The sequence below is a fragment of the Salvelinus fontinalis genome, chromosome 22, assembly GCF_029448725.1.
Source record: "Salvelinus fontinalis isolate EN_2023a chromosome 22, ASM2944872v1, whole genome shotgun sequence".
NCBI lineage: Eukaryota > Metazoa > Chordata > Actinopteri > Salmoniformes > Salmonidae > Salvelinus > Salvelinus fontinalis.
In genome coordinates this window covers 42223433-42246689 of record NC_074686.1, presented here as the reverse complement: position 1 = coordinate 42246689, position 23257 = coordinate 42223433, and the positions used below count along the sequence as shown (strand labels likewise).

The 23257-nt window shown below is 44.1% G+C and overlaps 2 protein-coding genes across 3 annotated transcripts in view; one reads left to right on the top strand and one right to left on the bottom strand.

Moving 5' to 3' along the window:
* The window catches only part of necab1 (N-terminal EF-hand calcium binding protein 1), a gene marked incomplete in the record, with an annotated part of 92872 nt that extends 86263 nt beyond the window's left edge, over window positions 1-6609 (top strand). The window contains 1 exon segment of the mRNA XM_055877390.1: window positions 3589-6609. Coding sequence (XP_055733365.1) covers window positions 3589-3617 — 29 coding nt within the window.
* A 5022-nt stretch (window positions 6610-11631) lies between these two features.
* LOC129820318 (type 2 phosphatidylinositol 4,5-bisphosphate 4-phosphatase-like) overlaps window positions 11632-23257 on the bottom strand; it is a 78050-nt gene continuing 66424 nt past the window's right edge. Inside the window, exons 3-8 of one of the 2 annotated variants that reach the window (XM_055877388.1) lie at window positions 22567-22673; window positions 21344-21467; window positions 20398-20466; window positions 19856-19908; window positions 18528-18618; window positions 11632-17303 (exon numbers count right to left, since the gene is read on the bottom strand). In XM_055877388.1, coding sequence (XP_055733363.1) covers window positions 17160-17303; window positions 18528-18618; window positions 19856-19908; window positions 20398-20466; window positions 21344-21467; window positions 22567-22673 — 588 coding nt within the window. In that variant the 3' untranslated portion in view covers window positions 11632-17159. The remainder of the gene's footprint in view (window positions 17304-18527; window positions 18619-19855; window positions 19909-20397; window positions 20467-21343; window positions 21468-22566; window positions 22674-23257) is intronic. The other variant, XM_055877389.1, reaches the window with a different exon arrangement.

Sequence of the window (23257 nt, the reverse complement as noted above, 5' to 3'; positions counted from 1 at the left end):
GAAAAAGACAGTTCTGGTATGGGCAAGATTTACTCCCTTTGAGAGCCTGGGCCAGGCTGGCTAGCCAATCAGGACCTGGAGAGACTGCATGGCTAGAGTGTGATTGGCTGAAGCCATGATTTGGGGGAGATATGAGCTATTGTCTGATTGGCTGAAGCCATGATCTGGAGGAGATATCAGCTACTGTCTGATTGGCTGAAGACATGCTCTGGAGGAGATATGAGTTACTGTCTGATTGGCTGAAGACATGATTTGGAGGGGATATGAGCTACTGTCTGATTGGCTGAAGACATGCTCTGGAGGAGATATGAGTTACTGTCTGATTGGCTGAAGACATGATTTGGAGGGGATATGAGCTACTGTCTGATTGGCTGAAGCCATGATCTGGAGGAGATATCAGCTACTGTCTGATTGGCTGAAGCCATGTTCTGGAGGGGATATGATCTCTCACGTGAGGAGGACGAGTGAGAGCCAGACAGAGTAGCTCCCGAATGTGAACACAACACAGTGATATAGCGTCCTGTAACACGCTCGGCAGGAGTGTTCTTTAACCATTATCAACTGGGGGGTTAGAGCCCTGAATGCTGATTGGCTGACAGCTGTGGTATATCAGACCGTATACCACGGGTACGACAAATCATGTATGTTTACTGCTCTAATTACGTTGGTAACCAGTTTATAATAGCAATAAGGCACCTCGGGGGTTTGTGGTATATGGACCAATATACCACGGCTAAGGGCTGTGCCCAGGTACCTCAGAGGGTGTGGTATATGACCAATGTACCACGGCTAAGGGCTGTATCCAGGCACTCCGCGTTGTGTCGTCCATAAGAACAGCCCTTAGCCGTGGTATATTGGCCATATACCACACCGGGCCTTATTGCTTAACCTCTACAGAGTACCTAACCCGGATCCGGGAGCACCCCCCCCCCCCCCCCCCCCCCACACACTGATTAGCATCGCTAGCATAGCGTCACAATTAAATAGTAGCATCTAAATATCATTAAATCACAAGTCCAAGACACCCAATGAAAGACACAGATCTTGTGAATAAAACCACCATTTCAGATTTTTTAAATGTTTTACAGGGAAGACAAAATATGTAAATCTATTAGCTAAACACGTTAGCAAAAGACACCATTTTCTTACTCCAACAGTTTCTTACTCCATCAGGTGCTATCACCAATTCGGCTAAACTAAGATATTGATAGCCACAAACCAACAAACAAATTCATAAGATGACAGTCTGATAACATATTTATGGTATAGCATAGTTTTTTTTTTTTAAATGTGCATTTTTCAGGTATAAATCACAGTTCTACATTGCAGCTGCAATCTGATATAGTGCTGATGCAGCTAGAACAATTACAGAGACCAACGTTATATAACTAATTACTTGTCTTAAAACATTTCAGAAAAAATACACAGCGTACAGACATTGAAAGCCCAACATCTGGTGAATCCAAACAATATTTCAGATTTTTTAAATGTTTTATAGCGAAAACAAAATGTATCGCTAAATTAGCATAACCAGGCCAGCCAGAACCGGCTGGACGCGCCCGACCAGTTCACATGCACGACAGATATATGAAATAACATCGTAAATTGGGTCTTACTATTGCTGGTCTTTCATCAGAATGTTGATCAAGGTGTCCTTAGTCCTGATGAGTCGTTCAATCCATTCACAATGGCAACCTCCCCTCTTCATTTAGCCTGGGTACTGGTCGACTGGCACGGTCCATGTCCAAAGTTAAAAAACTCAAAGAACGGAACACGGCAAAACTCCCGAAAAAATTCTAATAATCTGATTAAACTATATTGAAAAAACATACATTACGGTGATATGGTCACATGTATCAAACAAACTTCGACACGGAGATAGTTTTCATCCGTAACGTCAGCATAACAAAAGACAATGGCACCTCTGAAAACGCGCATCTCAGAAACCGGAAGTTGTCGGTCACGCTAAAGAAATAGGTCTTATTTCACGTCAGTACAAGATAAACAAAAAATTTCTCCTCTGACGTCTTCCAGACACCCAGAGGAAGAAGAAGGAAGTGTGTTTCGGGTCATAGGTCGCGTGACCATATATAGGCAGAGCTTTGAAGCGAGCATACACATCTTGCAATCTTCTTCTGGCTCAGGGAAAGTGCTGTGAAATGACCTGTGTTTGACTCAGAGACAAAATTGGAACGGTTTTAGAAACCATAGCTTGTTTTCTATCCAATGGGATATGGTTATATGCATATAGTAACAGCAATAATTGAATAAGAGGCAGTTTAATCTGTAGAGGCAATTATGCTAATGCGAAACAGCACCCCCTGTATTCTCAAGAAGTTAACTATATGCCATTTAAGCAGCCGCTTTTATACAAAGCAAGTTACGGTCATACGTATGGGTGGTCCCAGGAATCAAACCCACCAACCCACCAAACCCACAAACCCAGCCATGCTCTACTAACTGAGCTACAGAGGACCTCTATTCCATCGGTTCCATCTCGCCAGCTCAATCAATATAGTCCTCTATTTTATTGACCATGACCCCCTTCGCCCGCCGGCCTCCCGGGGAGTTACATTGATTCTGAGGAGGATAATTTAGACATGTTGATTTGGAAGCGGTTTATTATGTAATGGATCAGTGTTTGTGACTAAGTGTGTCTTCTCTCCCTCTTTTCTCTCCTTCTCTTCTCTCCCTCCCTTCTCTCCTTCTCTTCTCTTCTCTCCTTCTCTTCTCTCCCTCCCTTCTCTCCTTCTCTTCTCTTCTCTCCTTCTCTTCTCTCCCTCCCTTCTCCTTCTCTTCTCTAACCTCCCTTCTCTCCTTCTCTTCTCTCCCTCCCTTCTCTCCTTCTCTTCTCTCCCTCCCTTCTCTCCTTCTCTTCTCTCCCTCCCTTCTCTCCTTCTCTTCTCTCCCTCCCTTCTCTCCTTCTCTTCTCTCCCTCCCTTCTCTCCTTCCCTTCTTTCCCTCCCTTCTCTCCTTCTCGTCTTTCCCTCCCTTCTCTCCTTTTCTTCTCTCCCTCCCTTCTCTCCTTCTCTTCTCTCCCTCCCTTCTCTCCTTCTCTTCTCTCCCTCCCTTCTCTCCTTCTCTTCTCTCCTTCTCTCCTCTCCCTCCCTTCTCTCCCTCCCTTCTCTCCTTCTCTTCTCTCCTTCTCTCTTCTCCTTCCCTTCTCTCCCTCCCTTCTCTCCTTCTCTTCTCTTCTCTCCTTCTCTTCTCTCCCTCCCTTCTCTCCTTCTCTTCTCTCCCTCCCTTCTTTCCCTCCCTTCTCTCCTCTCCCTCCCTTCTCTCCCTTCTTTCCCTCCATTCTCTCCTTCTCTCCTCTCCCTCCCTTCTTTCCCTCCCTTCTCTCCTCTCCCTCCCTTCTTTCCCTCCCTTCTCTCCCTCCCTTCTCTCCCTTCTTTCCCTCCCTTCTCTCCTTCTCTTCTCTCCCTCCCTTCTTTCCCTCCCTTCTCTCCTCTCCCTCCCTTCTTTCCCTCCCTTCTCTCCTCTCCCTCCCTTCTCTCCCTCCCTTCTCTCCCTCCCTTCTCTCCTTCTCTCCTCTCCCTCCCTTCTTTCCCTCCATTCTCTCCTTCTTTTCTCTCCCTCTCTTCTCAGCCTCCTGGTGGGTCCTAAACAACAACTAAATGACATCACGGCGGGCCGACTGAGGACCGCTATCGATCAGAAACGTAGTTTGTAGTCTATCGTCTATCATTAGCATTGGGAAGAAGTACGCACACACACACACACACACACACACACACACACACACACACACACACACACACACACACACACACACACACACACACACACACACACACACACACACACACACACACACACACACACACACACACACACTACTGTCAACTTGTACTGTGAAGTAATTCTGAATTATTATGTATCAGACCTCTGTGTCCCTTCCTCATTAGCTGTGTATTGATGATACTGTTCCATCCTAGATGTTTACCCTGTTAGGATGATACTGTTCTATCCTAGATGTTTACCCTGTTAGGATGATACTGCTCCATCCTAGATGTTTACCCTGTTAGGATGATACTGCTCCATCCTAGATGTTTACCCAGTTAGGATGATACTGCTCCATCCTAGATGTTTACCCTGTTAGGATGATACTGTTCCATCCTAGATGTTTACCCTGTTAGGATGATACTGTTCTATCCTAGATGTTTACCCTGTTAGGATGATACTGTTCCATCCTAGATGTTTACCCTGTTAGGATGATACTGCTCCATCCTAGATGTTTACCCTGTTAGGATGATACTCTTCCATCCTAGATGTTTACATCAGCAGTTTCCAGTGTTGTGTCTCAAATGGTACCCTATTCCCTATATAGTGCACTACTTTAGACCAGAGCCCTATAGAACCCTATTCCCTATTATAGTGCACTACTTTAGACCAGAGCCCTATAGAACCCTATTCCCTATATAGTGCACTACTTTAGACCAGAGCCCTATGGAACCCTATTCCCTATATAGTGTACTACTTTAGACCAGAGCCCTATGGAACCCTATTCCCTATATAGTGTACTACTTTAGACCAGAGCCCTGCACTCTACAGGGAATAGTGTGTCATTTGGAATGCATGCCACCTGTCGGTAGCACTATGGTTCTCTACCGGTCACAAGTTTTACAACACAAGGGTTTTTTCTTTATTTTTACTATTTTCTACATTGTAGAATAATAGTGAAGACATCAAAACTATGAAATAACACACATGGAATCATGTACTAACCAAAAAAGTGTTAAACAAATCAAAATATATTTTATATTTAAGATTCTTCAAATAGCCACCCTTTGTCTTGATGACAGCTTTGCACAATCTTGGCATTCTCTCAACCAGCTTCATGAGATAGTCACCAGGAATGCATTTCAATTAACAGGTGTGCCTTGTTAAAACTTAATGCGTTTGAGACAATCAGTTGTGTGGTGACAAGGTAGGGGTGGTATACAGAAGATAGCACTATTTTGTAAAAGACCAAGTCCATATTATGGCAGAACAGCTCAAATAAGCAAAGAGAAACGACAGTCCATCATTACTTTAAGACATGAAGGTCAGTCAATACAGAACATTTCAAGAACTTTGAAAGTTTCTTCAAGTGTAGTCGCAAAAACCATCAAGCGCTATGATGAAACTGGCTCTCATGAGGACCGCCACAGGAAAGGAAGACCCAGAGTTTCCTCTGCTGCAGAGGATAAGTTCATTAGAGTTACCAACCTCAGAAATTGCAGCACCAAATAAATGCTTCAGAGTTCAAGTAACAGACACATCTCAACATCAACTGTTCAGAGGAGACTGTGTGAATCAGGCCTTCATGGTCCAATTGCTGCAAAGAAACCACTACTAAAGGACACCAATAAGAAGAGACTTGCTTGGGCCAAGAAACATGAGCAATGGACATTAGACTGGTGGAAATCTGTCCTTTGGTCTGATGGGTCAAAATTTGAGATTTTCGGTTCCAACCACCGTGTCTTTGTGAGACTCAGAGTAGGTGAACGGATGATCTCCGCATGTGTGGTTCCCACCGTGAAGCATGGAGGAGGAGGTGTGATGGTGTCGGGCTGCTTTGCTGGTGACACTGTCTGTGATATATTTAGAATTAAAGGCACACTTAACCACCATTGGCTACCACAGCATTCTGCAGCGATACGCCCATCCCATCTGGTTTGCATTTAGTGGGACTATCATTTGTTTTTCAACAGGACAATGACCCAACACACCTCCAGGCCGTTAAAGGTCTATTTGACCAAGAAGGAGAGTGATGGAGTGCTGCATTAGATAACCTGACCTCCACAGTCCCCCGACCTCAACCCAATTGAGATGGTTTGGGATGAGTTGGACTGCAGAGTGAAGGAAAAGCAGCCAACAAGGGATCAGAATATGTGGGAACTCCTGTTGGAGACTGTTGGAAAAGCATTCCAGCTGAAGCTGGTTAAGAGAATGCCAAGCGTGTGCAAAGCTGTCATCAAGGCAAAGGGGGGCTATTTGAATATTTAATTTGTTTTATTTATTTCACCTTTATTTAACCAGGTAGGCTAGTTGAGAACAAGTTCTCATTTACAACTGCGACCTGGCCAAGATAAAGCAAAGCAGTGCGACACAAACAACAACACAGAGTTACACATGGAATAAACAAGCGTACAGTCAATAACACAATAGACAAAAAGAAAGTCTATATACAGTGTGTATAACATATTTGATTTGTTTAACCCTTTGTTTGGTTACTACATGATTCCATATGTGTTATTTCATTGTTTTGATGTCTTCACTATTATTCTACAATGTAGAAAATAGTAAAAATTAAGGAAAAACCCTTGAATGAGTAGATGTTCTAACACTTTTGACCGGGTGTGTACATGGCTGTACTGTACAGGGAGTGTAGTGTTGTAGATTGTGTGTGGGTGTGTCCGTGGATTTGTGTCAGTGTGTGTGTGTGTCCGTGTGTGTGTGTTAGAGGCTATCCCTGTGTAGTATCAGTGCTTGGGAGGACGAGAACAACCCAAGCTAACCAACAGGTTACCTTACATTTCTGAACAAAATGGATTCTATAGTTATTGGATGTATTTTAATGTGTGTAAATCATTCAGTGGTAAGAAATAAATATAATATATTGTTGTCTGTCTCTGTATCTTATTTCAATCAGGTGACATGTCACTGAGAGTTACATTAACCCGAAATGACCTGTCACCGAGAGTTACATTAACCCAAAATGACCTGTCACCGAGAGTTACATTAACCCAAAATGACCTGTCACCGAGAGTTACATTAACCCAAAATGTCCTGTCACTGAGAGTTACGTTATCCCGAAATGACATGTCACTGAGAGTTACGGTATCCCAAAATGACCCGTCACTGAGAGTTACATTAACCCGAAATGACCCGTCACTGAGAGTTACATTAACCCAAAATGACCTGTCACTGAGAGCTATCCCCAAATCCTAACATTGGTGAATTAGTCGTTGGATTCTGTTGACTGATTCAACACTCAATTATGTTAAATCGTCAACACGTTAATTCATATGATGTCAAAGTTACGCTCTCTGCGCTTCTAATGATAGGTAAAGTGTTTCCATTCCATTTTGATGATGTCTGGTAATATGCATTTTCAGGAAGTATTGTTATGTAAACATCGTCTGAGTGTTGGAGATGTCATTTTGACTCACCGAACCCACAGAGTTCTTGGCACCCGTTCTGTAGGCTACAATGTGAGACTTGGGTAAAAGGATTGGTAATTGCTTTTCCTCCATTTTCTAAAGGGGAAGAGTGGTCTAGCCTAACCCTTTGTCACACCGTAATGTGATGGCCAGTTGTAGAAGCTGTGCCCTGTCCTCTGAAATGTTACATAAGGCCTGTTCAAACATGAGTCATTCAGTACACTGACAGGCAGGTGTCGTTCAAAAAGAGATCACTCACTGCCACCTGGTGGACACTGGAAATACAACACCCACTAATGGCAAGCACAGACTGCCACCTGGTGGACACTGGAAATACAACACCCAGTAATGGCAAGGACAGACTGCCAAATGTTTATATTCAGTACAAGTAGTCAAGGGGTGCAGTGATATTTAGTAACGGGTAAAGACGGTACATTACCAAAGGTAAATCAATAAATCAATTATAAACCCTTCACTGATGTCTATTATAGAGAGATAGAGCTGGTATTATAAACCCTTCACTGATGTCTATTATAGAGAGATAGAGCTGGTATTATAAACCCTTCACTGATGTCTATTATAGAGAGATAGAGCTGGTATTATAAACCCTTCACTGATGTCTATTATAGAGAGATAGAGCTGGTATTATAAACCCTTCACTGATGTCTATTATAGAGAGATAGAGCTGGTATTATAAACCTTCACTGATGTCTATTATAGAGAGATAGAGCTGGTATTATAAACCCTTCACTGATGTCTATTATAGAGAGATAGAGCTGGTATTATAAACCCTAACCCTTCACTGATGTCTATTATAGAGAGATAGAGCTGGTATTATAAACCCTTCACTGATGTCTATTATAGAGAGATAGAGCTGGTATTATAAACCCTTCACTGATGTCTATTATAGAGAGATAGAGCTGGTATTATAAACCCTAACCCTTCACTGATGTCTATTATAGAGAGATAGAGCTGGTATTATAAACCCTTCACTGATGTCTATTATAGAGAGATAGAGCTGGTATTATAAACCCTAACCCTTCACTGGTGTCTATTATAGAGAGGTAGAGCTGGTATTATAAACCTGATGTCTATTATAGAGAGATAGAGCTGGTATTATAAACCTGATGTCTATTATAGAGAGATAGAGCTGGTATTATAAACCCTAACCCTTCACTGATGTCTATTATAGAGAGATAGAGCTGGTATTATAAACCCTTCACTGATGTCTATTATAGAGAGATAGAGCTGGTATTATAAACCCTTCACTGATGTCTATTATAGAGAGGTAGAGCTGGTATTATCAACCCTTCACTGATGTCTATTATAGAGAGATAGAGCTGGTATTATAAACCCTTCACTGATGTCTATTATAGAGAGATAGAGCTGGTATTATAAACCTTCACTGATGTCTATTATAGAGAGATAGAGCTGGTATTATAAACCCTTCACTGATGTCTATTATAGAGAGATAGAGCTGGTATTATAAACCTTCACTGATGTCTATTATAGAGAGGTAGAGCTGGTATTATACACCTGATGTCTATTATAGAGAGATAGAGCTGGTATTATAAACCTGATGTCTATTATAGAGAGATAGAGCTGGTATTATAAACCCTACCCTTCACTGATGTCTATTATAGAGAGATAGAGCTGGTATTATAAACCCTTCACTGATGTCTATTATAGAGAGATAGAGCTGGTATTATAAACCCTGACCCTTCACTGATGTCTATTATAGAGAGATAGAGCTGGTATTATAAACCCTTCACTGATGTCTATTATAGAGAGATAGAGCTGGTATTATAAACCCTTCACTGATGTCTATTATAGAGAGATAGAGCTGGTATTATAAACCCTAACCCTTCACTGATGTCTATTATAGAGAGATAGAGCTGGTATTATAAACCCTTCACTGATGTCTATTATAGAGAGATAGAGCTGGTATTATAAACCCTTCACTGATGTCTATTATAGAGAGATAGAGCTGGTATTATAAACCCTTCACTGATGTCTATTATAGAGAGATAGAGCTGGTATTATAAACCCTAACCCTTCACTGATGTCTATTATAGAGAGATAGAGCTGGTATTATAAACCCTTCACTGATGTCTATTATAGAGAGATAGAGCTGGTATTATAAACCCTAACCCTTCACTGGTGTCTATTATAGAGAGGTAGAGCTGGTATTATAAACCTGATGTCTATTATAGAGAGATAGAGCTGGTATTATAAACCTGATGTCTATTATAGAGAGATAGAGCTGGTATTATAAACCCTAACCCTTCACTGATGTCTATTATAGAGAGATAGAGCTGGTATTATAAACCCTTCACTGATGTCTATTATAGAGAGATAGAGCTGGTATTATAAACCCTTCACTGATGTCTATTATAGAGAGGTAGAGCTGGTATTATCAACCCTTCACTGATGTCTATTATAGAGAGATAGAGCTGGTATTATAAACCCTTCACTGATGTCTATTATAGAGAGATAGAGCTGGTATTATAAACCCTCACTGATGTCTATTATAGAGAGATAGAGCTGGTATTATAAACCCTTCACTGATGTCTATTATAGAGAGATAGAGCTGGTATTATAAACCTTCACTGATGTCTATTATAGAGAGATAGAGCTGGTATTATAAAACCTAACCCTTCACTGGTGTCTATTATAGAGAGATAGAGCTGGTATTATAAACCTTCACTGATGTCTATTATAGAGAGATAGAGCTGGTATTATAAACCCTTCACTGATGTCTATTATAGAGAGATAGAGCTGGTATTATAAACCCTTCACTGATGTCTATTATAGAGAGATAGAGCTGGTATTATAAACCCTTCACTGGTGTCTATTATAGAGACATAGAGCTGGTATTATAAACCTGATGTCTATTATAGAGAGATAGAGCTGGTATTATAAAACCTAACCCTTCACTGGTGTCTATTATAGAGAGATAGAGCTGGTATTATAAACCTTCACTGATGTCTATTATAGAGAGATAGAGCTGGTATTATAAACCCTAACCCTTCACTGATGTCTATTATAGAGAGATAGAGCTGGTATTATAAACCCTACCCTTCACTGATGTCTATTATAGAGAGATAGAACTGGTATTATAAACCCTTCACTGATGTCTATTATAGAGAGATAGAGCTGGTATTATAAACCTGATGTCTATTATAGAGAGGTAGAGCTGGTATTATAAACCCTTCACTGATGTCTATTATAGAGAGATAGAGCTGGTATTATAAACCCTTCACTGGTGTCTATTATAGAGACATAGAGCTGGTATTATAAACCTGGTGTCTATTATAGAGAGATAGAGCTGGTATTATAAACCCTTCACTGATATCTATTATAGAGAGATAGAGCTGGTATTATAAACCCTAACCCTTCACTGGTGTCTATTATAGAGAGATAGAGCTGGTATTATAAACCCCTCACTGATGTCTATTATAGAGAGGTAGAGCTGGTATTATAAACCTGATGTCTATTATAGAGAGATAGAGCTGGTATTATAAACCTGATGTCTATTATAGAGAGATAGAGCTGGTATTATAAACCTTCACTGATGTCTATTATAGAGAGATAGAGCTGGTATTATAAACCCTTCACTGATGTCTATTATAGAGAGATAGAGCTGGTATTATAAACCCTTCACTGATGTCTATTATAGAGAGATAGAGCTGGTATTATAAACCTTCACTGATGTCTATTATAGAGATAGAGCTGGTATTATAAACCCTTCACTGATGTCTATTATAGAGAGATAGAGCTGGTATTATAAACCCTTCACTGATGTCTATTATAGAGAGATAGAGCTGGTATTATAAACCTTCACTGATGTCTATTATAGAGAGGTAGAGCTGGTATTATAAACCCTTCACTGATGTCTATTATAGAGAGGTAGAGCTGGTATTATAAACCCTAACCCTTCACTGATGTCTATTATAGAGAGATAGAGCTGGTATTATAAACCTTCACTGATGTCTATTATAGAGAGATAGAGCTGGTATTATAAACCTGATGTCTATTATAGAGAGATAGAGCTGGTATTATAAACCCTAACCCTTCACTGATGTCTATTATAGAGAGATAGAGCTGGTATTATAAACCCTTCACTGGTGTCTATTATAGAGAGATAGAGCTGGTATTATAAACCTTCACTGATGTCTATTATAGAGAGATAGAGCTGGTATTATAAACCTGATGTCTATTATAGAGAGATAGAGCTGGTATTATAAACCCTACCCTTCACTGATGTCTATTATAGAGAGATAGAGCTGGTATTATAAACCCTTCACTGGTGTCTATTATAGAGAGATAGAGCTGGTATTATAAACCTTCACTGATGTCTATTATAGAGAGGTAGAGCTGGTATTATAAACCCTTCACTGATGTCTATTATAGAGAGATAGAGCTGGTATTTTAGTTTGTGCCAAAAACAAATGAACCATCATAAACAGAAACAGAGAGCAAGTCACATTTGTTAATTTTTATTGATAAATTATATATATTTTTTATTTTTTATTATTCCAAGCTACAGTTTCAATGCGTTGAATTAACTATGTACAAGAAGAGAGTTTATGTTCCATCGTCACATTCAGAACAAGATCAGTTAAGAGAGATTGTGCCTATTTTGTCTAGACAGGATCCACCGCAACGCTAGCTAGACTTCACTGGCTTCAGGAAACACTCAGGCAATAAGCAGGAAGTCAGCTACATTCTAGTAACAAAGGTGGGAGAGCTGGAGAGTTAAGGATATGATAAGGGGAAACGGTTTACCAAAAGCATCCTATGGTTATAACCATGAACTAAGCCTTAGGATGCTTTTGGGCCCAGAACATTTCAACAGTAACTTTCCTCTCTGAATCAGAAACGTAAAATAACACTGGTGTAAAACAAAAACATGTATAGCGTGTTTAACATGTATAGCGTGTTTAAAAATACATCTCATTCTCCCACCAATGATGAGAAGGCTATTGAAATGTGTTGAATAAGTAGCTAGGTATGCTGTGAAACACTAGGACATGATAACAGTACGGTGGAGGCATTATGAAACACTAGGACATGATAACAGTACGGTGGAGGCATAGTGAAACACTAGGACATGATAACAGTATGGTGGAGGCATAGTGAAACACTAGGACATGATAACAGTACGGTGGAGGCATAGTGAAACACTAGGACATGATAACAGTACGGTGGAGGCATAGTGAAACACTAGGACATGATAACAGTACGGTGGAGGCATAGTGAAACACTAGGACATGATAACAGTATGGTGGAGGCATTATGAAACACTAGGACATGATAACAGTACGGTGGAGGCATAGTGAAACACTAGGACATGATAACAGTACGGTGGAGGCATAGTGAAACACTAGGACATGATAACAGTATGGTGGAGGCATTATGAAACACTAGGACATGATAACAGTACGGTGGAGGCATAGTGAAACACTAGGACATGATAACAGTATGGTGGAGGCATAGTGAAACACTAGGACATGATAACAGTATGGTGGAGGCATTATGAAACACTAGGACATGATAACAGTACGGTGGAGGCATAGTGAAACACTAGGACATGATAACAGTATGGTGGAGGCATAGTGAAACACTAGGACATGATAACAGTACGGTGGAGGCATAGTGAAACACTAGGACATGATAACAGTACGGTGGAGGCATAGTGAAACACTAGGACATGATAACAGTACGGTGGAGGCATAGTGAAACACTAGGACATGATAACAGTACGGTGGAGGCATAGTGAAACACTAGGACATGATAACAGTATGGTGGAGGCATAGTGAAACACTAGGACATGATAACAGTACGGTGGAGGCATTATGAAACACTAGGACATGATAACAGTATGGTGGAGGCATTATGAAACACTAGGACATGATAACAGTACGGTGGAGGCATAGTGAAACACTAGGACATGATAACAGTACGGTGGAGGCATTATGAAACACTAGGACATGATAACAGTATGGTGGAGGCATTATGAAACACTAGGACATGATAACAGTACGGTGGAGGTATAGTGAAACACTAGGACATGATAACAGTACGGTGGAGGCATAGTGAAACACTAGGACATGATAACAGAACGGTGGAGGCATTATGAAACACTAGGACATGATAACAGTACGGTGGAGGCATAGTGAAACACTAGGACATGATAACAGAACGGTGGAGGCATAGTGAAACACTAGGACATGATAACAGAACGGTGGAGGCATAGTGAAACACTAGGACATGATAACAGTATGGTGGAGGCATAGTGAAACACTAGGACATGATAACAGTACGGTGGAGGCATAGTGAAACACTAGGACATGATAACAGTATGGTGGAGGCATAGTGAAACACTAGGACATGATAACAGTATGGTGGAGGCATAGTGAAACACTAGGACATGATAACAGTATGGTGGAGGCATAGTGAAACACTAGGACATGATAACAGAACGGTGGAGGCATTATGAAACACTAGGACATGATAACAGTACGGTGGAGGCATAGTGAAACACTAGGACATGATAACAGAACGGTGGAGGCATAGTGAAACACTAGGACATGATAACAGAACGGTGGAGGCATAGTGAAACACTAGGACATGATAACAGTATGGTGGAGGCATAGTGAAACACTAGGACATGATAACAGTACGGTGGAGGCATAGTGAAACACTAGGACATGATAACAGTATGGTGGAGGCATAGTGAAACACTAGGACATGATAACAGTATGGTGGAGGCATAGTGAAACACTAGGACATGATAACAGTATGGTGGAGGCATAGTGAAACACTAGGACATGATAACAGTATGGTGGAGGCATAGTGAAACACTAGGACATGATAACAGTACGGTGGAGGCATAGTGAAACACTAGGACATGATAACAGTACGGTGGAGGCATAGTGAAACACTAGGACATGATAACAGTATGGTGGAGGCATAGTGAAACACTAGGACATGATAACAGTACGGTGGAGGCATAGTGAAACACTAGGACATGATAACAGTACGGTGGAGGCATAGTGAAACACTAGGACATGATAACAGTACGGTGGAGGCATAGTGAAACACTAGGACATGATAACAGTACGGTGGAGGCATAGTGAAACACTAGGACATGATAACAGTACGGTGGAGGCATAGTGAAACACTAGGACATGATAACAGTATGGTGGAGGCATAGTGAAACACTAGGACATGATAACAGTACGGTGGAGGCATAGTGAAACACTAGGACAGTACGGTGGAGGCATAGTGAAACACTAGGACATGATAACAGTACGGTGGAGGCATAGTGAAACACTAGGACATGATAACAGAACGGTGGAGGTATAGTGAAACACTAGGACATGATAACAGAACGGTGGAGGTATAGTGAAACACTAGGACAGTACGGTGGAGGCATAGTGAAACACTAGGACATGATAACAGTACGGTGGAGGCATAGTGAAACACTAGGACAGTATGGTGGAGGCATTATGAAACACTAGGACATGATAACAGTATGGTGGAGGCATAGTGAAACACTAGGACATGATAACAGTACGGTGGAGGCATAGTGAAACACTAGGACATGATAACAGTACGGTGGAGGCATAGTGAAACACTAGGACATGATAACAGTACGGTGGAGGCATAGTGAAACACTAGGACATGATAACAGTACGGTGGAGGCATAGTGAAACACTAGGACATGATAACAGTACGGTGGAGGCATAGTGAAACACTAGGACATGATAACAGTACGGTGGAGGCATAGTGAAACACTAGGACATGATAACAGTACGGTGGAGGCATTATGAAACACTAGGACATGATAACAGTATGGTGGAGGCATAGTGAAACACTAGGACATGATAACAGTACGGTGGAGGCATAGTGAAACACTAGGACATGATAACAGTACGGTGGAGGCATAGTGAAACACTAGGACATGATAACAGTACGGTGGAGGCATAGTGAAACACTAGGACATGATAACAGTATGGTGGAGGCATAGTGAAACACTAGGACATGATAACAGTACGGTGGAGGCATTATGAAACACTAGGACATGATAACAGTACGGTGGAGGCATAGTGAAACGTCCTCGGGCAGCAACGTTGGCACACACGGGTTTAAGGAGGAAGATGTTAAAAGGGGATTTTCAGAGTATTAAAAATCAGGAACAGTACTATGTATATACAGGCAGGGCGTTACTAGGGTTACATACAGTATGGAGAGAGGAGAGACAGCTTTTGGACCTGTGGTAACTAGCAGCAACTGAACAGAATCATTGAATATAATTGTAGTGCATTGGGCAAAACTGTTGTTAATTTAATTTGGTCTGGTTGGGAACACCACGTCTGGTGGGGAACACCACGTCACCACGTCTGGTCGGGAACACCACGTCTGGTTGGGAACACCACGTCTGGTGGGGAACACCACGTCTGGTTGGGAACACCACGTCTGGTTGGGAACACCACGTCACCACGTCTGGTCGGGAACACCACGTCTGGTTGGGAACACCACGTCTGGTCGGGAACACCACGTCACCACGTCTGGTCGGGAACACCACGTCACCACGTCTGGTCGGGAACACCACGTCACCACGTCTGGTCGGGAACACCACGTCACCACGTCTGGTCGGGAACACCACGTCACCACGTCTGGTCGGGAACACCACGTCACCACGTATGGTCGGGAACACCACGTCTGGTGGGGAACACCACGTCACCACGTCTGGTTGGGAACACCACGTCACCACGTCTGGTTGGGAACACCACGTCTGGTGGGGAACACCACGTCTGGTGGGGAACACCACGTCACCACGTCTGGTGGGGAACACCACGTCTGGTGGGGAACACCACGTCTGGTGGGGAACACCACGTCTGGTGGGGAACACCACGTCTGGTCGGGAACACCACGTCTGGTCGGGAACACCACGTCTGGTCGGGAACACCACGTCACCACGTCTGGTGGGGAACACCACGTCACCACGTCTGGTTGGGAACACCACGTCACCACGTCTGGTCGGGAACACCACGTCACCACGTCTGGTCGGGAACACCACGTCACCACGTCTGGTCGGGAACACCACGTCACCACGTATGGTCGGGAACACCACGTCACCACGTATGGTCGGGAACACCACGTCTGGTGGGGAACACCACGTCACCACATCTGGTTGGGAACACCACGTCACCACGTCTGGTTGGGAACACCACGTCTGGTGGGGAACACCACGTCTGGTGGGGAACACCACGTCTGGTGGGGAACACCACGTCTGGTGGGGAACACCACGTCACCACGTCTGGTGGGGAACACCACGTCTGGTGGGGAACACCACGTCTGGTGGGGAACACCACGTCTGGTGGGGAACACCACGTCTGGTCGGGAACACCACGTCACCACGTCTGGTTGGGAACACCACGTCTGGTGGGGAACACCACGTCTGGTGGGGAACACCACGTCACCACGTCTGGTGGGGAACACCACGTCTGGTGGGGAACACCACGTCACCACGTCTTGTGGGGAACACCACGTCACCACGTGTGGTTGGGAACACCACGTCTGGTGGGGAACACCACGTCACCACGTCTGGTTGGGAACACCACGTCAGTCAGTCATTTAATACCTTTAACCTGATCCAGGTGATTCCTAGTAAAATCATCATATTTATCTTATTTATTATGTTGAGTTTCAATATTAATTACATCAATCACAATACTTAATTTATCGAACCAATTAAACAATTATAAAGATCTCAATTCCTGATCTGCATAAAATAAAAATAAATAAAAATATTTTCAGAGTTAATTGCAAAACCAGGGCTGGATTTCTGTTTTCTCTTGGACCAGGAGTGACCGGACTGGACCAGGAGTGACCTGACTGGACCAGACTGACCTCTGAACTGTCTTCATTTGAATAATAACAACATAAACAACTGAAAGGGAGAAACACAGAACAACAAACTATCTAACGGCCTGTCTGTGTCTAGGAAAAGCTGTTCTCTGGATAGCTGACTTTGATGGCGCCCCAGTAACAAGCTCGTATCAGACAGATCAGACCCAGGAGGTAGGAGAACGCCCAGGACACATAGATGGCATGGTAACGACTGGCAAAGTCCTGAGTCCCCACCTGGAGGGAGAGAGAGAGGGGGGGAGAGAGAGATAGAGAGAAGGAGAGAGCGAAAGAGAGAGAGAGTGAGAGAGAGAAAGAGCGAAAGAGAGAGAGCGAAAGAGAGAGAGAGAGAGGGGGGGGGGGGGAGGGGGAGGGAGAGAGAGAGAGAGTGAGAGAGGGAGAAAAAGAGAGGGAGGTTCATCACAGCTCTGACAGAACAGAATGATCTATTCCTGTATTAACTGGTGATATTCCTATTCCTGTATTAACTGGTGATATTCCCATTCCTGTATTAACTGGTGATATTCCTGTATTAACTGGTGATATTCCTATTCCTGTATTAACTGGTGATATTCCTGTATTAACTGGTGATATTCCTATTCCTGTATTAACTGGTGATATTCCTATTCCTGTATTAACTGGTGATATTCCCATTCCTGTATTAACTGGTGATATTCCCATTCCTGTATTAACTGGTGATATTCCCATTCCTGTATTAACTGGTGATATTCCCATTCCTGTATTAACTGGTGATATTCCCATTCCTGTATTAACTGGTGATATTCCCATTCCTGTATTAACTGGTGATATTCCCATTCCTGTATTAACTGGTGATATTCCCATTCCTGTATTAACTGGTGATATTCCTATTCCTGTATTAACTGGTGATATTCCTATTCCTGTATTAACTGGTGATATTCCTAGTCCTGTATTAACTGGTGATATTCCTATTCCTGTATTAACTGGTGATATTCCTATTCCTGTATTAACTGGTGATATTCCTATTCCTGTATTAACTGGTGATATTCCTATTCCTGTATTAACTGGTGATATTCCTATTCCTGTATTAACTGGTGATATTCCTATTCCTGTATTAACTGGTGATATTCCTATTCCTGTATTAACTGGTGATATTCCTATTCCTGTATTAACTGGTGATATTCCTATTCCTGTATTAACTGGTGATATTCCTATTCCTGTATTAACTGGTGATATTCCTATTCCTGTATTAACTGGTGATATTCCTATTCCTGTATTTACTGGTGATAAACAGATGCAGTGCCTTAGACCGCTGTGATACAGCCTGGAATCTAACCAGGGTCTGTAGTGACGCCTCTAGCACTGAGATGCAGTACCTTAGACCGCTGTGATACAGCCTGGAATCTAACCAGGGTCTGTAGTGCTGATGCAGTGCCTTAGATCGCTGTGCCACTCAAGGAACTCTAATACGGTAGTACTCACTGTTAATCCCACTCCGACAAAGATGCAGATCATTCCCACAGTGATGTAGGCACAACAACGCCTCCTTGGAAGAGCACTACCCACAGACGATCTGTAGGGTGGAGGGCACAAAGACATTGGTCACGTTATCACGGAGTGGTCAAAGAAGGGCACTACCAAGGTAACTACCCACAGATGATCTGTAGGGTGGAGAGAGAGAGAGAGAGAGGGGAGGGTATAAAGACATACAGAAATCTCCCTCCCTCCCTCCCTCCCTCCCTCCCTCCCTCCCTCCCTCCCTCCCTCCCTCCCTCCCTCACTCACTCCCTCACTCACTCACTCACTCACTCACTCACTCACTCACTCACTCACTCACTCACTCACTCACTCACTCACTCACTCACTCACTCACTCACTCACTCACTCACTCACTCACTCACTCACTCACTCACTCACTCACTCACTCACTCACTCACTCCCTCCCTCCCTCCCTCCCTCCCTCCCTCCCTCCCTCCCTCCCTCCCTCCCTCCCTCCCTCCCTCCCTCCCTCCCTCCCTCCCTCCCTCCCTCCCTCCCTCCCTCCCTCCCTCCCTCCCTCCCTCCCTCCCTCCCTCCCTCCCTCCCTCCCTCCCTCCCTCCCTCACTCACTCACTCACTCACTCACTCACTCACTCACTCACTCACTCACTCACTCACTCACTCACTCACTCACTCACTCACTCACTCACTCACTCACTCACTCACTCACTCACTCACTCACTCACTCACTCACTCACTCACTCACTCACTCACTCACTCACTCACTCACTCACTCACTCACTCACTCACTCACTCACTCACTCACTCACTCACTCACTCACTCACTCACTCACTCACTCACTCACTCACTCACTCACTCACTCACTCACTCACTCACTCACTCACTCACTCACTCACTCCCTCCCTCCCTCCCTCCCTCCCTCCCTCCCTCCCTCCCTCCCTCCCTCCCTCCCTCCCTCCCTCCCTCCCTCCCTCCCTCCCTCCCTCCCTCCCTCCCTCCCTCCCTCCCTCCCTCCCTCCCTCCCTCCCTCCCTCCCTCCCTCCCTCACTCACTCACTCACTCACTCACTCACTCACTCACTCACTCACTCACTCACTCACTCACTCACTCACTCCCTCACTCACTCACTCCCTCACTCACTAATTAGAGTCTGCAAACTCTGAGAAGCAGCACAAATCACCTGCTGACGTGTCCCTAGTGGAGTCTGGGTAAACTCCAATCCCCAAGAAACCAAAACAGAGAACGTTAAATGATCTTGGACATAACCTGGTCCAGCATATTTGAATGATTTAAAGTTGGAGGAATTTACATTTTTTTGCAGTGAGGGCATTTTGCTAGCGTGTTAAATCGGACCTCCATCCACTGCAGAGGAAAAGACAAGAACAGTTTGGGTTAGATAGTATACAGCGTTTACACACCTCTCTCTCTCTAACACACACCTCAAACACACACACACAAATAACACATGAATACAGACAAACACATTTTCAAACTCAAACACTGAATTCTAGTCTACAGTCAACTAACGACTACTAAAAGGCATTGTCACTGATTTCAAAACACTTTCGATCTCTATAAACGTAATCCACCATCTTTCTTTTCGTTGTCTGTGATGCCCGGCGTAGAGCGTCTCTATTAGGGACCTGACGTACCCATTACATGTTGGACGTTAGTATGAGGCTCATTCATTCCATGTTGCTCATCAATTTGAGTTGATCGATTAGGGGTTAGACAAAAGGTTGTTATTAGCTGAATTAGAGGCTCATTATTATTGTGTATTAATATAGTATTGTTTATTTAATGGTTTATTGGAGCCCCAGGGTGCCATGGAAACCCCCAGCTCATAGAGACCTGGTCTGTAGAGGTGTTGTTGTCATGGAGAGGCAGATCAGAAGGGGGCGTGGCAGAGTCCTCGTTACCCTAGACACCAAGACGCATAACGGGCAACAATCTTAACAACACGCCAGGGTACTACTACTGTAGGTAGGGTATGTCCCAAATGGCACCCTATGGGTTATGGTCAAGGTAGCGCACTATATAGGGAATAGGGTGCCTGGTCAAGGTAGTGCACTATACAGGGAATAGGGTGCCTGGTCTAGGTAGTGCACTATATAGGGAATAGGGTGCCTGGTCTAGGTAGTGCACTATATAGGGAATAGGGTTCCATAGGGCTCTGGTCTAAAGTAGTGCACTATATAGGGAATAGGGTGCCTGGTCAAGGTAGTGCACTATACAGGGAATAGGGTGCCTGGTCAAGGTAGTGCACTATATAGGGAATAGGGTGCCATTTGGGATGTAGCCCCACTGCATGTATCACTACGACCTGCTACAAAGTACGAACTACCCTACTGCAAAAGGTCAAAGGTCAAATAGGTAGTGCTTATATTACTCCAAGTTTCACACAAATGTTTGGTGTAACACACACACACACACACACACACACACACACACACACACACACACACACACACACACACACACACACACACACACACACACACACACACACACACAGAGAGACAATTAGAGAGTCAGTCTCTGACTGACTAGCCTGGTCCCAGATCTGTTTGTTCTGCCAAACTTCTATGACCAAGACTGCACAACACATTCATTAAGTGTCTCAGTTTAGTAGTCCTGATCTAGGATCAGTTTTGCCTTTTCAATTACAAGGAATGGACAAAGGGAGACCTGATCCTAGGCCAGCACTACCACTCTGAGACACCTGAATACAGGCTAGTCTCTGATAGGCCAGAAGGTGCTGACTGCTGCTCAGAGGGCACACTGATTGGCCACATACGAGGAAGGTGTTTCCACAGTGGCCACAGACCACCCTCATGCCCTCAGGCTGGACTGGCAGGGCTGGCTGGGCCGGCTGCTCCTCTGGAATCACCATCACCGGGCTCAGGTTGATGATGCGTCTGCTGTGTGGGGGGGGGACAGAGGGGGAGGGGTTACCATACAGTAGTGATGGATCACTTTGTTTACCCATGTTTCCCAGGTAAGTGGTACTATTGGTTACTGATGGTCAGTTTGTTATTGGATTCATGGTCTTTAACATCCCTGTATGTAAGAACAAACATCAGGTTTCTACCGTTTCCTCTTTCTAAGAACATTTCTGAAAACATCCTCTCCGGGTGCAATCAAAGATGTACCTACTGGACCAGCAAGGATTTACCTACTGGACCCTAGACCGGCAAGGATTTACCTACTGGACTCTAGACCAGCAAGGATTTACCTACTGGACTCTAGACCAGCAAGGATTTACCTACTGGACTCTAGACCGGCAAGGATTTACCTACTGGACTCTAGACCGGCAAGGATTTACCTACTGGACTCTAGACCGGCAAGGATTTACCTACTGGACTCTAGACCGGCAAGGATTTACCTACTGGACTCTGGACCAGCAAGGATTTACCTACTGGACTCTGGACCAGCAAGGATTTACCTACTGGACTCTGGACCAGCAAGGATTTACCTACTGGACTCTAGACCGGCAAGGATTTACCTACTGGACTCTAGACCGGCAAGGATTTACCTACTGGACTCTAGACCGGCAAGGATTTACCTACTGGACTCTAGACCAGCAAGGATTTACCTACTGGACCCTAGACCAGCAAGGATTTACCTACTGGACTCTAGACCAGAAGCTTTTTGTGCACTGTATGCATTCTTGGGCCTGATGTATACAGAGAGAGCTGCCTGTCGTGAACTCTGACCTACCAGTTGGGTCTGGGGCATCCTATCACCTACCAGTTGGGTCTGGGGCATCCTATCACCTACCAGTTGGGTCTGGGGCATCCTATCACCTACCAGTTGGGTCTGGGACATCCTATCACATACCAGTTGGGTCTGGGGCATCCTATCACCTACCAGTTGGTTCTGGGGCATCCTATCACCTACCAGTTGGGTCTGGGGCATCCTATCACATACCAGTTGGGTCTGGGGCATCCTATCACCTACCAGTTGGGTCTGGGGCATCCTATCACCTACCAGTTTGGTCTGGGGCATCCTATCACATACCAGTTTGGTCTGGGGCATCCTATCCTCCTAGATGAGTCTTTGCAGATGAGGAGACAGTTACAGGGACACCGTACATACTTCTTCCCAGTCGGTGGGTTTTTGATGGGCTGAAAGAAAGAGAATAAGGATGATTGAAATAAACGTTTATGTACACTTCAACAATACCTTTGGTTTGCATCAAAGCTCAACATTTTACAAATGGAGGATTTCGCTCCAAATGGAGACCTTCACCCCAAATGGAGACCTTCACCCCAGATGGAGACCTTCACACCCAATGGAGACCTTCACACCCAATGGAGACCTTCACCCCAGATGGAGACCTTCACCCCAGATGGAGACCTTCACCCCAGATGGAGACCTTCACCCCAGATGGAGACCTTCACCCCAGATGGAGTCCTTCACCCCAGATGGAGTCCTTCACCCCAGATGGAGTCCTTCACCCCAGATGGAGTCCTTCACCCCAGATGGAGACCTTCACCCCAGATGGAGACCTTCAACCCAGATGGAGACCTTCACCCCAGATGGAGACCTTCACCCCAAATGGAGACCTTCACCCCAGATGGAGACCTTCACCCCAGATGGAGACCTTCACCCCAGATGGAGACCTTCACCCCAGATGGAGACCTTCACCCCAGATGGAGACCTTCACCCCAAATGGAGACCTTCACCCCAAATGGAGACCTTCACCCCA